General features: G+C 39.9%; 1 protein-coding gene across 3 annotated transcripts in view; it reads right to left on the bottom strand.

The window, feature by feature from the left end:
* Ranbp17 (RAN binding protein 17) overlaps positions 1–17560 on the bottom strand; it is a 328128-nt gene that overhangs the window by 63621 nt on the left and 246947 nt on the right. For all 3 annotated transcript variants that reach the window (XM_085694844.2, XM_085694845.2, XM_085694846.2), the window contains 3 exons: positions 15065–15153; positions 7564–7671; positions 5538–5620 (listed from right to left, as the gene is read on the bottom strand). In XM_085694844.2, the coding sequence (XP_085550970.1) occupies positions 5538–5620; positions 7564–7671; positions 15065–15153 (280 nt within the window). The remainder of the gene's footprint in view (positions 1–5537; positions 5621–7563; positions 7672–15064; positions 15154–17560) is intronic.

Genomic DNA, 17560 nt, shown 5'->3' with positions numbered 1-17560 from the left:
TTTCATACAATGCGTTTTGGTCACATTCATCTCTTAGGCTTGTTCCAGGCTCAACTTTATGTCCTTTTATTTTCATCCATCAAGTCCAATTTGTGCTGCCCACATATTTGTGAACCAAAAAAATATATGTATGTCTGTGTGTGTCTACACATGGGTGCCCCATGCCTATGGAGACCAGAAGAGGGTGTTGGAGTCCCTCAATTGGGATTACAGGTAGTTGTAAACTACTCGATGTAGGTGCTGGGAATCAAAGTCCTGCCTTCTGGAAGAGCAGCAAGTGCTCTTAATTACTAAGCCATCTCTCTATAGTCCCTTGGGGTTCTATTCTTATTTCTTCCAAAAATTCTGCCTTCTGTCACCCTTGGGTCTGAAGGAGAAATCTCTTCTAGGCTTCTAGAGCACTCTGAATACTTTTCATGCATAACACAGAGCACAGTGTACTGTAATTCTTCATTTATCTGTCTGAATCTCCCGCCAGCCTTAAGTTTTTTTTTTTTAAAAAAAGAATCTGTGTTATCCCTCCCAGCTTGTAATTTACAGTATCACACAGTACATGCTCAATAAACATTAGCAGCATGGATAAAGGAAGACATTAGCATTTTGGTTTTCTTGTGTCCATAGGAGGTTTTGTTTAGCACTTATAGTTTCTTACACTCATCATTGAGTAATCTTTAAGGCCTTCCTTTTGGTAAGTTACTGAGATGGGCTTGGGGTCCTCAAGGCATAACCATCCTATTGCCTGCACAAGACTTTTGGAAGTTGTATTATATACATGCTATACACAAAGCAAAGGTGCTGTGGGAAATGCTCTTGTACCCAGTAAAGATTTGTAATTCATATTTGTTTAATAAAACGCTGATTGGCCAGTAGCCAGGCAGGAAGTATAGGTGGGGCAACCAGACTAAGAAAATTCTGAGAAGAGAAAAAGCAGAGTCAGATTTCCATCAGACGCTGAGGAAACAAGACACGTTTCCTCATGAGGTAGTGCCACAGTTACATGGCAATACATAGACTAATATAAATGGATAAATTTAAGATTTAAGAGTTAGTTAATAATAAGCCTGAGCTAATAAGCCAAATATTTTATAATTAATATAAGTCTCTGTGTGTTTCTTTGGGACTGACCAGCTGTGAGACCCAGCGGGACAGAAACTTCCATTTACACAAAGGCTATTTATTGTGCATAGCCCTGGATAGTCTGTTTCTAACAACTGTTATTTCCTGTTGATATTTTACAAAATCTCTAAGTATTTCAAGACCAGTGCAGCCCTCATCTATCTTCCTGTTATCATTTTAATGTAAATATATGACCATTTCTAATGTTGTATTCCAGGAATTATTTTCTTAACAAGAGACTTTTTTAAATAAACAAATCAGTTTGTACAACTATATAGCTGGGTATTTCTGGCTAGATCCCCTCTTCTGTTTCTTTTTCCCCCTGAAGAGCTTCTATGGTACTATAACAGACTTCTAGGACTCTGTAAATCCCATTGAGTAAACCACTGGCTTGTTAGCTTGGTCATGAGGAGTAGCAATGGTTTCTATTAAACTTTATAAACTCAATTTATGAGTGTTAAAGAAGCATATGTTGCTTCAAAGATAAAAATTCTTAAAAGATTTATTTTGAGATGTTATCTGTCTCTCCATTCATCCATCAGTCCGCTCATTCATTCATCTATCCATGTGTATGAGTGTTTTGCCTACATGTATGTTTATGCACTACATGTGTGTCTAGTGCCAGTGGGGGCCAGAAGAGGGCACTCGATTGCCTGGGACTGGAGTTACAAACAATTTTGAGTGGCCATGTGAGTGCTGAGAATTAAACCCAGGTCCTCTGCTGAGCCATCTCTCAGTTCAAGATGTACATTTTTCAGTGAAGAGAATAATCATAGTTTGTGCTATCTATTTTTAAAGTTTAAATTTTTACAAGCAAAGGTTCCAGAAATCAGCTACCAAAGGAAGGAACACAAGCAATCCCATGTTGGCCAGTCTCAAGAAGACAAGCAGTATTTCTTCCCTCTGTGCACTCTTCAACCAACAGTTGTCACTAAAGATACCAGTACCCAGAGGCAATAGGAAGAAAAGATTAAACAAATGGAAATTGAGCATAAAAACACCCACTTCTTAAAAGTGAGAAGTAGGTTTCCAGAGTAATAACATTTATTACACTGCATGCAACATTTTAACCAAAAATTTAGAGAAAGAAATTTCTTTTATTAAGTTGCTCAGGCTGAAGGATCATTGCGCTAAGTTTTGAAATACATGTTCTTGAAGCAATTTAAAACTCATTAGAAATAATAGGCTAGGGCTAGTAGAAAATGTGGTAAAATTTAATCCTCACCCAAATGTTACCTGGGCTGTACAAACAGGAAATTGTTTTGTGCTACTGTGGCTAACCTCAGTGCTGACCCTGAGCTGTAACAGCGAGAGCAGCTGAGAGCTGAAGCAAAATTAAAAACTTACATCAAAGTATATCATGACAGAATGTAGATAAATAAAACAGCATACCAAAAGTATTATTTTTCTGCCAGTCTCACAGAGCAGTGAAGAAGAGATGGTCTACAAAATGTGTAATAAATCAGGTGTATTAAGCAATGAGTCCTTTCTAGTACCACCCTACCTGAATACCCCAACATTATCCAGGAGAGGTGAGCTACAAGGAAACTCAGTGAGGATGGGGACAGAAGGGCCCTTTAGGTTTCCTTGTCGTTCACCTTGGATAACCCAAAGAAATAAGTATTTCACACTAAGCTCAGCCTTGCTGTTACTCTTTTGTCTTCTGAACTCCTAGACTGCAAACACATGATCTTCCTCAAACAAACATGCCAGACTCTCCAGAGAAAAAGCATGGTAAGAAAATATTCCAGATCACAGAAGGCTGGAAGCCAGCATGGGATTCCACCGAGGATGGGCGATGGTCTTGTATTATTCTATGCGAAGTGTATGTATTAAAGTCACTGGTAACACAGTTGGAGGATATTTTCCCACTTGTACCTTTGGTTTCCTTCAAGTTTTAGGATGCAAATCACTAAAACAAATAGTGTTTGTCATAAACTTCCTAAATCTTCTCAGGAAGCAGGAAGGGATATGGAAAAATTATGATCTACAGTCACACCGACTTCCGGTGAAATTCTAATCCAACCAGCTGACAGTTACATAGTACCTGGCAAGCTTCTTAATGCCAACAGATTCAATTTCAGTTCTTGTTATAGTAATCACAGTGGGTAGTTATGGTAATTACAGTAATTGTCTTAGGGTTTCTATTTCTATGAATAGACACCATCATCACAACAACTCTTATAAAGGACAACATTAACTGGGGTTGGCTTACAGTTTCAGAGGTTCAGTTCATTACCATCACGGCAGGAAACATGGTGCGGGCAGACATGGTGCTGGATGTCTTGATCCACAGGTAACACAAGAAGAGACTGCCACAATGGGCATTGCTTGAGCATATAAGACCTCCCTCAAAGCTTGCCCCTACAGTAACACACTTCCTCAAACAAGGTCACATCTCCAAATAGTACCAGAGTCTTTGGGGACCATACCTATTCAAATCGCCACAGTAATTATACTGGCTAACTGATTTAAGGCCTTTCAAGACAGTATCTGACTCAATTCTTTATTACAAACTCAAACATTCCCACGATCATACCTATGCTGAGTGAGACTTGAGGAATGCATGGCAATGATCTAATACAGCATTTGTTGTATTTGCGTATTTGATGATGATCCTTCTGACTGGACTGAGACAGAATCTTAATGTAATTTTATTTGCATTTACCTTATGGCTAAGGATGTTGAATTAAAAAAAAAAGGTTTGTGGTCTACTCCACAGGAGGGAATCCATGTCTAGTACTATACATTCAGTACCAAATCTATGACTGAACAGGTCTCAGGCCCTACAATGAAACCTGATACTGCTACTTTGCTGAACCAATACAGTACTAGGTCATCTTTCTAGATACCATGTTTACACCTGCAGACAATAGCTACTGACCAATCAGAGCAGCCTCTCGCTACAGTGGTTGAAGTGGCTGCAAAGATCCATTGACTTCAAAAGATGCTGAAGATACAAGGTAGTTGAAGGCTCCACAGAAAATAAGACATCTGCACCACCCCCTGCAGGCTCAGGGAACACTGTGGAAGAGGATGAAGAAAGAACCAAAGAGCTGGACGGTAGGGAGAAGGGCTGCAAAGTGCCATCTTTGAAGTATGACACAATCATGGCATGATGGAGGAGGGTTATCTGTCTATTGTGTTATTTTCATTGGTCAATAAAGAGACTGCCTTGGCCCCTTGATAGGACAGAAAATTAGGTAGGCGGAGTAAACAGAACAGAATGCTGGGAAGAGGGCTATGAGGCAGACGCCATGGAGCCAGCCACCAGGTCAGACATGCTGAATCCTTTCTGGTAAGCCACCACCTCGTGGTGCTACAAAGATTATTAGAAATGGGTTAATCAAGATGTGAGAGTTAGCCAGTAACTAACTCTCTAGAAATAATGGGCCAGGCAGTGTTTAAATGAATACAATTTGTGTGTTGTTATTTCCGGGGCTAAGCTAGCCGTGCTGGAGCCAGGCGGGATGAAAAGCAGGCCTGCCCGCAGCCCCTCACTACAATGGCAAAATCATCAACTCACGGCAGCTGTGTCCTGGTGCTGGGTCCACAAGTGAGACCCTCTGAGCAGTCAGCTATGGGTACGGAAGAGGCTCATGAAGCCACCACTTACTGCACTGATTCTAGGGGATAGAGCAGCATTTAACTGTATCCCACTGGTAGGTACAATGCCCACAAGCTCTGAAGCTTAGTTCCCTATCCAGCATCACACTGCTTCCACAGGATACAAACAAAATAAAAACTAACAAACATGGAAAACAGAACTAAAAGGAAGGGGCTGTCAGGGAAGTAGGGAGGGTCTGGAAACAGAGTTACTAGAATAGAGTAAATGCAGGTCTGAAATTGTTAAATAACAAAACAAATGCTTACAACTCAGAAAAGTTTTCAGAAGAAAATTAATGAAGTTGTTTTCATTGGCAAGTATTGGGGATAATGGTAGTTCTTAGGCTTAAACTACTAAATAAATTGTAAAAAATTTTAATGTGATTGACTAGAACAATCGTGACTTGGGAACTCTACTTCTATGAGTACAGAATCAAAATATAACATTCCCTGTAATATTGTAGTAAAACACTGCCATTTGCCAGGGCATTTCCTGACAAAGCGGTCTCCCAAGACAGCAAATTCCTTGATAAAAAAATTTGAAAAATTCTGAACATACTATAACTTTAAAAAGTCTACTGTATTTTTTACTACTGACATTTTATTTTATCCCAAAGAAATGTATCAGGTTGGCTAGGATGTCATTACCTCTCCTGCCTGATGTTATTCAGGCAAGGGTCCTACTTCCTGCACTATTACCCAGCTCACAAATTCACACAGATATGGAGGTTCAAAAGAATGAAACAATGAGCCTCTTTCCTTCCAGAAACAGGTTAGGGCATACTGCAGAGACCAATGTGGAGAAAGGTATTTACCATAAGTGCAAATCATTTTGCTTGCTTCTCTGAAGAGAAGAATTCCATTAGGAGAGGATACATCAAAATTCAAACGCTGAGACCTAAGAAATATAGCAAAAATCAGACTATTCCTGAAGATAAAAAGACAAAATATCAACAAGACTAGCAATTGCATTTACAAGGAACAGTTCAGTAACAATTATCCTTAAAAGAGCGACTCTAATTGAACGGCTACTGATAAAATACATATAATAATTTATTCACTATTTGTTGATTCAAAGGGTTCATTTTTTAATTTATCAAAAGAATAACCTGATACTTTATATCACAGATCTTCTATCTCTTCTCCTTTCTCGCAAAGTGGCTGATGGATAACTGTTTAAAAACCATAAGTTACATACTTGTTATCTCCCAAGTATGAGTCATAAAGTTAAAAAAAAATTCTAGAGTGACAAGAAACACAAGGTCTTTTAGTAATGCACAATGTGAACTGAGTTGTTTCACGAATGGAACACATTTCATATACACTACACAATTACAGACCATAGTCTCCACTGCACACACACACACAAATACACTACACAATTACAGACCATAGTCTTCACTGCACACACACACAAATACACTACACAATTACAGACCATAGTCTCCACTGCACACACACACACACAAATACACTACACAATTACAGACCATAGTTTCCACTGCACACACACACAAATTCTACAAGTTCTCCCCACAGGTGGAGAGCACTTTGAACAGAGTTAAGGGACTGACAAATCTTCTGATGTAATATCTGCTTTTTAGCTCCCTCCATGGCCTCATTTGGCTCTGGCATGCCATTCCTCTATACTTTCAAGATACAACGGAATGTATTTAAACAATGTTGCAAGAAACAAACAAGACAAAACACCAACTAATTGTCCAACAAACCAAAAAAACTACCCCCCAAACCACAGGCCAATCATTGCTAATGTCTTGTTTTCTAAAGAAATTGCTGCTTTTCAAAATTAGTTTACTGTTAAGTACCATAATAATAACTCTGATTAGAAAAATGCAAATATATAATTCACACTAAATACTAAATTTATACAGTGTTTCATGAAATATAAATTTTTATATGGCAATTATTGAGTCATTTGTGCTATGAGTTACCTGCTATGGAAGACACAAAATGCTTAATAACATAGAACATTATTTTTTCTATTAAATGCCATTTTGGCATTGCATGTCTAATTAACAATTTTAATTATAAATAATTCACATTTCTAATATTAAATATAAAGCCCATGTATTCATTTAAGATACTTGAGAAAACTTAAAAAAAAAACAACAACACTTAAGAGCTTTAAAAAAAATTCTTTTATAAATCTTCCATCTCTCATTTAAGGGTAAAAAAAACCTAATTATTGCTGTGAACAACTCAGCAACAGAGTAAAGCTGAGCTGCAATCCATGTTCCTTCCCTGCCTGGCTATCTGCAGAGAGGCAATGATGCAACAGGATGGCTAAGTGACAGGCAGTTGTTGGTGGGCCACATCCACAGTGACACATTTTAAAGAGGCAAACAAGGAGGTTGCTGTATCTGCCCCACCCCTTTGCCGAATTGGTCAGCGATTGTAAGCAGAGCACCAGTATCCCTGCTGCTCTGCACAGACGTAAGGGCTCAGAATGGTGCAGCTGCAAACACATGCACCTAAAACAGGATGCTCAGGGTCAACAGAGACACCCTCGCAGCTCCTGGGCAAACAACACCTGCACGTAAACTGCTCTGAGACTCAGTTTCCTTATTCATAAAGTGAACCCTCTCAACTCAGAGATCACATTTCCTTATTTAAAATCCTACAGAATTGTTATCTAAGCAAAGAAGTAGTTAAAATAACTGCTCTTCTTTTTCCATGTCTGCATATTTTTAATAACAGTGGCTGTGGTCTCTCTCAGCCCCACACTCCTACAGTATACTGGAACTTTCTTCCTTCCAAAGCTCATGTCTATTGTATTCTTGCTAACCTGTGACAATACCTAGACTGTGCACAGCTGCTTACCTGTTTTGCATCAATTCTGCTAAAAGTTTTAAGATAGGAGTAGTACATGCTGGTTCTCCATACCATCGCTCAATAGCTCTCTGAAGAACTGGAAGATAGGCTGGATACCTTTGATAAAGTCTGTTAAAGAATTTAGGGGCAAAGAACTTGAAAGGTCTCTTAGTAATGGAAAACCGACTAACATGTACAAAGTCCTGGATACCATTCCCCCAAATAACAATAAAACAAAAAAATATACTGCTGAAAATTAATGGGATTTTAAAACAAGGAAGCAAACAAACAGAAATCCACATTTCTTTTGCTCCCTGGACAATGGTACTATATAAATTACTCTAACTATACAGCTATACTTTTGGAGTAGCTACAAAGTTTGAATTTGTCTCTGTAAATTAAGTTGTTTTATTCCAGGTATCAGGCATAAGTCAAAAATATACTTTTAAATAGCAAGTAAATACATGCTTAAAGAATTATGCTTAATGTTATAGGAAAGAAAACTAAATTTAGCTAAAGAGGAATAAAAATATATGAGTCATTATTTTTGGGGCTTCTGAGTATTACATCAAGAAAAAGACTTATTATGAAAAGCTAAAAAACCAAAAAAGCATAGAGTAACAGTAACAATAAACATTACAGATCTACCCCAGCTTAAATTAAGTTGATGACTTCTCTACTTTGGTACCACTGGAATTCCAAGAAACATCTGGGTTGTTCGTTACTCTGTATAAAAGGTCTGACCTGCTATTAATGCTCCATCTTCTGGGCACCACATCACTTGTTAGCGCTATATGGTGGGGGTAGCTCTAACCTGCTCAATGATTGCTAAGGGTAGTACAGCGTCCATGCAGTCTCTCTGTCTCTCTCTGTGAGCTTCCCATTGTATAGCTCTGGCTGTCCTGGAACTCATTAGGTAGGCCAAGCTGGCCTTGAACTCAACAGAGATTCACCTGCTTCTGCTTCCTGAGGTTGGCCTGCAAAGCATCCTTGTTAATACAAAGGGAGCATTGCTCTGATGAGCCTAGCCAGGAATGCACAGTATCAACAGCTGACTCATCTCTGCTGGTTTCACTTGACCTCCTTCTTGGAAAATAGACAATAAACAAAGGATTAAAGCCTCAAACTAGAGCATGAATACTTGGTGGCATGGGCATCACTTTCTGTTTCGCTAGGTTCCCACATCTCTTTCCCGGTCTAAGCGCTCAGCTGGATCACCTGCTCTTCCTGTGTGGTTTGGGCAGAGTGAGCTCCATGGTGAAAAACCTCAACACCCCCTGCCCACTTCCCCCCAGACCCCCGCCAGGTTCCTCGTCAAGGCATGAAGACTGCTGTGTCTTCAAACTCACCATTTCTGCTCTACACACAGTTTGGCTTATCCCAACTCCCTGCAAACCATGGGGCCTCCAATCTAATCTAGTGCCCAGTTTCCCATATGCTGCCTCCTTCCGCCTCATCCCATCTGCCAACACCCAGCTCATGCTCCACGTCTCTGGGATGTCTTCTTGATTTCTCTCTGAGCAGCAGGGCTGGCCGTGTGCACCACCCGCTGCTCCACGAGCAGTGAAAGGGCCGAGATCCACGCTTCACTACCATCTCCACCCTCACATTCCACTGCAGCTGTCAATGACTCCTGAAAGCCCTTCCTAGCATCACTCTACCTGCTAGGCCACCTGGGCTGGGAGAAGGCCCATATATGACTGTGCTGGCCCACTACAGAACTTATCTCTGCATTCGAAGCCCTATGAGTGCAGAAACCTGGGCTGCCTACTATGAACAGGCTCAGTACAATATAGATCCCAGTATTAGATGTTGTAAACCTACAGAAGCGGCAGAGCCTACATGGATAGAAGTGGATCATGCTGGGCTTTAAGAAATCACTTCTATAATAGTGAAAACAAGCCCTCCCAGGCCTGCAGTGTGCTGGGCCCCTACAAAGTAGAAAGGCAGCAGTTCCCCAGGAGAGACAGGCTCAGGCTGCATTCCCAAAATGGCTCCCGTAGCAAGTATTTGCTGAAGCCCTCCTCAAATGTACTGTTTTAGAGTCTCCAGAGATACCAGGGAACAAAAGCACTAGGAAAATGCCTTCCCTTATGGGATTTATATCCTCATAATCAGGAGGTAAATTAAATAAACATGCTATAAAATAACACAAAGGAAAAGAACAGGGGGTGGAGACAGGAAGTGAATGGAGACGCTTAGGTGAAGAGACACATGAGAAAACTAGTGTTTGATTCTCAGAACCTACATGATGGGGTGAATTGTATTCTGGTGCCCAAATATGTAGTGTTGTGCGCGCGCGCACACATACACACACACACACACACACAAACCCCGACTTGACTGCAAACTTGATCTGAACTGTCAGATAGTTTACTGTTTCTAAGTACTAGGAAAGCTGTTATTGTTTAATATACAGACACCACATACTATGAATTGTGTTAAGGGCCAGGAATCTAGAAATAGGAAGACAAGGCTTTCTTTTGTCATACTTCACCAGAGTGGCAGGTGTGTAAAGGGTGCTCTTCCTGTTCAGGTAAGAGATAGCCTACACACAAACTCTGGGATCATCAGGGAACAGACACCAACCTCTAAACCTAGGTGCACTGGAGGCCCACACAGGTCACCTGCAACTCTAAGGACAGAGCGCCATGGTTTTTTAGAGCATGCTGTATTCACACTGGGATAAGGCCAGGGGATATGAAGGGGATGCTCCCTTTTCTGTGTGGAATGAGAGCAGTGACAATTCTAATATGCTTCTGACAGAGGTGACTGCCACAGAGAAAATGAGTGATTACTGGGAAGCAGAGCAGAGGTCTACTAAGCATGGAGGTTAAAGGGCTTCACAGTGAGAGTGCCAGGCTCAGATTACAGAGCGAGAATCAAAACCCAAGTTTAATTTTCCAGCGGCCTTGTGAGGACTACATATATCTGGGCAGAGAAAGAGAAAGGGAGCCCTTAGGTAGAAGGGGCACGGATCTAATTTCTCTTCCCTAGATCTTCCCGATGAATAGCAAAGGGCTACACAGACAAATGACTACCAAAGGCACTGGTGGTGACACCAGCAGACAGGACGCCAAACAGGAGGAAGTGGCAAGCATCAAACTTGCTTTCATCCATGCATCGTCCCATTAATCCATCCAGTAATTAGTAGTAGTTTCCAGGTGCTGCCCCACAGAAAAAGTAGTAAAGAGAAAAACCACAACTATTTTCTTTGTAGATTTAATTGCAGAAAAAGTGATATATGTAATTTTTAAAACGTGTGAAAAAAAATAAAAGGGCCAGGATGGTTGCTGACTGGGTAAAGGTGCGGCTGCTGCACCTCATGAGGTGAACACAGTACTCAGGACCCCGTGGCGAAGGGAAGAACTAATTCCCACAGGCTGTCCTCTAATTTCCACGTGTGTGCCATGGCATGAGTGTGCGCACACACACCCACATGAACATAGTTAGAAAAGAGGACAAAGCATTATGACACCTAAAACATGAGTTTTTTCATTCAAACTGTTGGGGGAATCAGCGTGAGGCCGTGGGTCTAGACTAGAAAGAGCCCAGCAGTTCAGAGACTATCTGAATATACTCCACAAACATGCCAACGTCGGTGTTGTATCCATGCAGAATATGTGAGATCTGCGCTGTGTCCATGAGAGGCCATGTGCTGTGTGACACGTCTGTGCTGTGTCCATGAGGGGCCATGTGCTGTGTGACACCTTTCCTCTCTCCTGGCTGGTAACCCATCTTTTCAAACTTATTGCGACTTTTGGTTTCTCCCAAAATTTCATTTTGCTTAAAATACTTGTCAATTCTTCACAAATGTTCATGTGGTCCTTCACACGTGTCTGTTGTAACACGTGCAATTAGTTGGTCAATAGGGGTTCCTTTTGCATGTTTACTTAATTGCAAACTTCTGGAAAGCAGTACTTTATTCTTGTATTTCTGGTACACAAAACGCACATTCCAAAGAATACTGGCTCAACGGTGGCTGTTTAGGTTTAGTTTCTTCTGCTGTTTAACTTGCTTCACATACAATGCCAATTACTTTTGCCTTGAGATACACTTCTGATTATGCTGACCAACCAAAGTGATGAGAACGTATTCTGCAGGTTTCATGCTGCCTGCAGAACATGGATATACATTTTGGAGTCTGATAGTCAAGGGTCCCAGACAACCTGTTTCTCTAACCATGAAGTGAGCTGTGTCCTAATGAAGCATCGTTCTTACCCCCAAACTGATGATCACTTGAAACTGCTCTTCTTAACTCCCAGGGTCCAATCTTACTTGACCTGGCAAGAGTTAGGGTGACATGGTCCACCTTTCCAGGGCCTTTCCTGAGCCCTTAGATAAATGACATCTCTTTCTTGTCTTGTTCTTGTTCTGGCATCTACAGCTTCCTATGTTGCTGTAAGTCAGTCACACACAGGACTTGTTCGAACTAAAAAGTTCACTTGAGGTAAGAATTGTGTCTCAGTAACCTACAGTGTTCTTGGAACCAAGCACTCTGTGCTACGGAAGCCCACTTGCTTTTCTTGTGAATAAGTAAGCAAGTGTGAGTCCTTGGTTACTGTCTCAGGAACAGAAATGACAGCAGTGACCTAGCTGCTTTGAAGCAGACATTTCAGTAGGACCTTTATGTAATCACACCGTCACAGCAGCTCTGACAGGGGCCTGTGATGTGCGGACATGGCTGGAGTTTAAGACTGTCTTCGTACAGAGCTCATGTAATGAGCAGTGCTGACTGCCTGCGAGAGCTCATGCCCACATCACAGAAATTAGAGCCTATGGAAATAACATATCTGTTTATTTTTCTGGACTTTTGACACCTTAATCTAAGTATCATCTGGGAAAGGCTTAAATAATGTATTTCAATTCACTGCAAGGTAGTTTTCTTATTGCTGCATTCTTACTTTAGGGGCAAAGGTATAAATGAATGATTTCTTGCTGAATTCTCTAGTCATAGAAAAATTATCAAGATGGTTGCTATGTAGTTTCAGGCCATTTAGTTTTGGAAGGACGGAGTGATAAGCTATGCAGCTTGTGTAGCCGTTAATGCAGTCAGTGTTCACAGAGATGCTTCTGAATTAAATAGCTAAACACTAAAATAGCATTTTATCAAACAATCATCATAAATAAAATGTATTTTGACTTTATGATGACATGTGCTCTTACAGGAATATTTCTTCTGCAAGCTAAGGATTGCATAACAAATTAAAGAACACACATCTATGTGGATAAAAGGCAAATAAACTTCCCCAGCAGTAATGTGGGAATCATCACTGACGGTTTGACATATCAATATTTCAGGAAGAATAAATGACTTTCATATCCGCATTTTTAAAAAATCATATACTTATTCATTTTTGCATTACCTGAATACTTTGGAAAGAATCTGTACTTTATCACCTGAAACTGTTAAAAGTATTTCAAAATATTTTAATAAAGCTTTTTGAATGATCAAATAATGTAACTTTTAAACAAATTTTACTATTATTATAAATATTTGCTCTTCATCCCTTGCCCAAAGGAAAACTATAAATCTTGTCTCAACTGAATGAACACCATTTATCATATTCATTTTGTTGTCAATACAATTATGAAAAGCCTTTGGCCTTTTCCCAAGGAAGCTGATTTGCTACTGAAACTCAATTATTATAAGCAAGGCCAGTAGCAAGTCACTGCGTCTGGCAATGTAGCACAGCTTGCTGCATAACTGACACCTCGCCCTTCGCCCCTGACCCCAATAACTTCAACTGTGGTCAAATGGAGGAGATACTGGTTTCTAGCTCAAAACAAAACACTAAGTTCTAAGATTCTCCATTTCTGCCATCTGCTGGACAAATGCTGAAATGGAAACCAGACTATATTTGTTGACACAGGAGGGAGTTCCTGACCTTGGCTCTTCTTAAAACTGGTGAACAAGAAAAAAGCCTGTTAACTGCTGGATGGGCTGGCTTTAGAGCCTGGTTTCAGGCAAATAATCATTTTTTTTTTTTTTGGTAACAAAGCTAAATAAGCTTTATGATTTTTCCAAATAAATGGAAAGTTTTGATTTCAGAATTGGTTGTTGAAAAATAAAATGTTTATATGTCTCTGGTCTACCCTTTGTAGATTAATTTAAGACTTTCTTATGATTAAATTTATAACCTCTGCATACATACATTATAGTATGTATATAGTTGAGTCCTCAGGGCCATGAAAAAAATCTTATCTGTCGGATATCTAAGAAAATAAATGAGATAGGTTTCCATAGCAACTAACACCATAAGTCACTAATGCTTTAAACATTAGTGTTTAAAAATTTTCATTGTGTGTAGTGTTCGCTCTAAAATTTGTTCATATCTGTTATGTTTTGGGTCACAACTACGGCACAGTCACCGAACACTGCTTTTAAGAAGTTTCCTTTAGGATATGTAAGAAAGTTTGGATATGAAAGGCTTAAAGAAAGCAAGAAAGAAATTATACCCCTTAAATGTAAATTAAGATGGCATGTGACAAGCCTGTAATCCCAATACTTAGGTGGCTGAGGCAGGGGGACCAGGAGATCCATCATTGGCTCCATGTCAAGTCTGAGGCCAACCTGGGCTACACCAAGATACTGTTTTAAGAAAGAACATCATAAAATAAGACAAATCAATTTGCTTTCAAGAAGAATTTTCTTTATGTACCAAGGGTTTCTAATGTAGAGGGCATGAAGCTATCATACTTTTGAGGAGTCATCTCCTGTTAGGATCCAAGACGGCTCAGCATACTACCAACACGTTAATCCATGTTTATGGCCATCGTGAAGTGTCAGACATCAGCCAGAATGCTTACTTATCTTAGTGGTCACAGTAAGGTAGCATACTAGATTGTTTAGTTTGCTAGATGATAACACCAAGTCGCCACAAAATAGAATGAAGAGCTGGGATTTCAAACCTCATCTGTCTCTTTTTATTCTTATGTGATGAAGCATTTCTATATAGGGCTTCCCCCTACTCCCATCTATACTACGACTTAGTAATGATGAATTCAAATTTTATAGCCAATGACAAATCCTGACCATTTATCCCACAGCCTCCATGACCATTAACATCCTCATCAGATGACCCACTGTAGCATTTTGAATAAAATCCCAAAAAGATAAAGTAACCTTCTTAGTGCTGCTAATTGAGATGGAACAGAGACTTCTAATCGCCTCAGAAAATACCACATGGTTCAAATCACTGATCACAAGTAGAGATACTAGCTACATGATGCCTGCAGCCCCAACATAAACAATCATTTGAGGGAAGTGATTTTTAAGTTGTCAATATTTAATGGTATCTATGAAAAGAGTGACCTCCTTGAGCCAGGTCTCAGTGCTGTGCTCAGTTATCTGCACCGCTGCTGCTGTGCTGTAATTTTTAGCTGATTACACATTAGTTCATTTAGCTTTGTTTCCTCTTCCCTACTGTGCCACACTATTAAACGAAAGAGAGGGGCCTGGCATCCCTCTGTGCACAGAGCTGGGATTGTCACAGTGTAATAAGGATACATCCAGTCAAACAGCATGGTGTAGCTGGTCTTTGTGTTCAGTGCAAAGGCAATCCCTCGAAGATCTCTTGCCAGCCCGATCAACATACGCTGTCAGTGGGAAAGAGACACAGTAATTGATTTTCACGTTAGCGCAGAGCAGATGGAGTAATAATCAGGCAATAATGACCACATATCTGATTCTGATTCATTAGCTAAAATGTCTCGCTCAGATCTCTTTCCATAGAAAACCATAGCCTCTTTAATACACAGACCATCAATCTGCTGACCAATTCCACTTTGCTTCTTATAAACTGAGCTAAGTTGTAATTCCAGGAGCATAGAAACATTGAGTCTCAATATACGTTTTATCTGAATACTGCCAAATTTGAAAAAAAAATCAGGATTCATAATTTCACAAGAGACAAATAGTTTAGACATTATTTAATGGCAAATTTCAACCAACCAACTGGCTTGACTAAAATCAACCTCACTATACAATTTAGTCTGCCCTAGCACTGGCATTTAAAGATCCCTAAAAAAAAGTTGCAATAACTCAGGACAAGCTGAAACTGGCTGGGGACCTACTGCACCATGATGCACCCAGGAAGGCAGCCATATTGTTCAAGTTAGCGAATGACATAAGGAAAAAAGTTCTGTATTTAATGTCACAAGACTCTGAAACTGAACTCTAGTTTTGTTTAATTCTGAAAGGCAGGGCAATTCATGAGTTTTAGTTTCTTCATCTATCAAGGGGGCTAATTATAATTATGGCCATTCGACAGACCTGTTGTGAGAAATATGTTTGTGTGCAAAATTGCCTAGCAATTGCCTGAAAAACAGTAAGTGTGGTTTACAAATGGTTTCAGAAGGAGGAAGCCAAACCAAACCTCTTTGATATGAATAAAAAAGATCTGACTCATACTCTGGACTCTTAATTAAGCTGTCCTTAGGATGATGATTGGGAAGAGAAAAGAAAACCCGTGAACAGATGCTACAATGTCAGAACAAAGAGCACAAATAAACATAATTGCCCAACAAGGAGGTGTGATAGTTGAGATATGCAACTGTGATTCTGAATATACTGCTTCAGTAGAAATGTTAAGCCAGAAAATGGTCTTGGGATCTTTACAGATTGACCTTGGTAATGAATGGAAAGCTGTCTAGTAAGACACCGAAGTTATCATGTAGGCAATGAGTTCTGACTGTCTTCATTACAGAGGACATTTCAAGGAACCAAACCATAGTGAACAGTCAGACATCCTGCTCCTCCTACCTAACAGGCGACTCAATGTACCTGGATGTTGTCCAGGGGATTACTCAATTTTTATTTTTAACCGCTTATAGGATGATGGGAACCTGAAGTTCTGAATATGAACACTCCTAATTTCACCTTCTGCTGTGTAGAATGACTCACTCAGCTGTTTCCCATAACATGACCAGCTCCTGCTTTTCTATCATCACCAGGCCTCTTCACGATTACCTCATGTGTTACTGTTACTTTTTAAAAACTGCTTACTAGTCAGTTTGTTTTCTCTCACCAAACAGACCTGGTCTTCCTCAGCTTTCTTCCCTCCTTGCAGCCTCCAGAACAGAAAACCCGTCATCTACGGCGTACCCTCTGAACGCTCACACGCCGGCTGCCATCTATGCTAGCCTAAGGACTCTACTTGGCTTTGTTATCTATTACAATATTTGTGAAAATTTCTATTTTTATTATGTACACTTATACAGGCTACTCGTCAGGTAATTTCAAGCTTCCATATACACATAAGATATCCATTATTCAATTCTAAATTAGTGAACAAGAACCATGAATTTTACTTTATGTACAAAGAAAGGGCTTTTTATAAAATGTCATTATACAAAAGATTATTTTTATTTGGTCAGAATTTTTCTTCCTTGAAGGTGCCAAGTTGATACAAAGGTTCTAATTAAGCAAATGTATGGTCTTTTTAATACAGTAAAATGTGACCATAAAATTATACTAATGTTTTACTTCTGTGAAAATGTAACTTCAGAGCAGAGGCAGCGTTTAACAAACTAAGCATAAGTTTTAGATAGATTCACTCTAGTAGTGAAGTGTAGTGTTAATGTAAGAAACAGATTCATTATATTAATAAAAAAGTAGCAGTCCTCTCAGGGCAGCATAGAATCTACACAGATACATAAACAAGGCTACAGGAGAATTTTCTCAATACTCAGCTTGGGAACAAGACAGGCAGCCTTAAGCTCACACTAGCTAGCAAATAACCCTGAATCTTGGGGAAGCGAAAAATCTAAAAGGTGATGAGTTCCAATAATTTTCTTGAGGTACATTTGAGGAGCAGTTAGGTCTAGTGATCTGATCCTATGGACTCCTTTTTGGAGAGTCCAAGAAGAAGCTGCTGAGAGCTTCAGTCCGCGGCATGGTGAACAGTTGTCTGTGTGCCAAGTGTGAGACGGATGGGCTGGGAAACAGCTGAAACGCAGCTCCTTCCACCCTGACCCCCAAACAGGGTTTCTAATGGGAAGTCTG

Source organism: Myodes glareolus, chromosome 9 (genome assembly GCF_982192425.1).
Source record: "Myodes glareolus chromosome 9, mMyoGla1.1, whole genome shotgun sequence".
In the NCBI taxonomy this organism is placed as follows: domain Eukaryota; kingdom Metazoa; phylum Chordata; class Mammalia; order Rodentia; family Cricetidae; genus Myodes; species Myodes glareolus.
The sequence above is the reverse complement of the archived record's forward strand: the minus strand, read 5'-3'. Positions and strand labels throughout refer to the sequence as shown.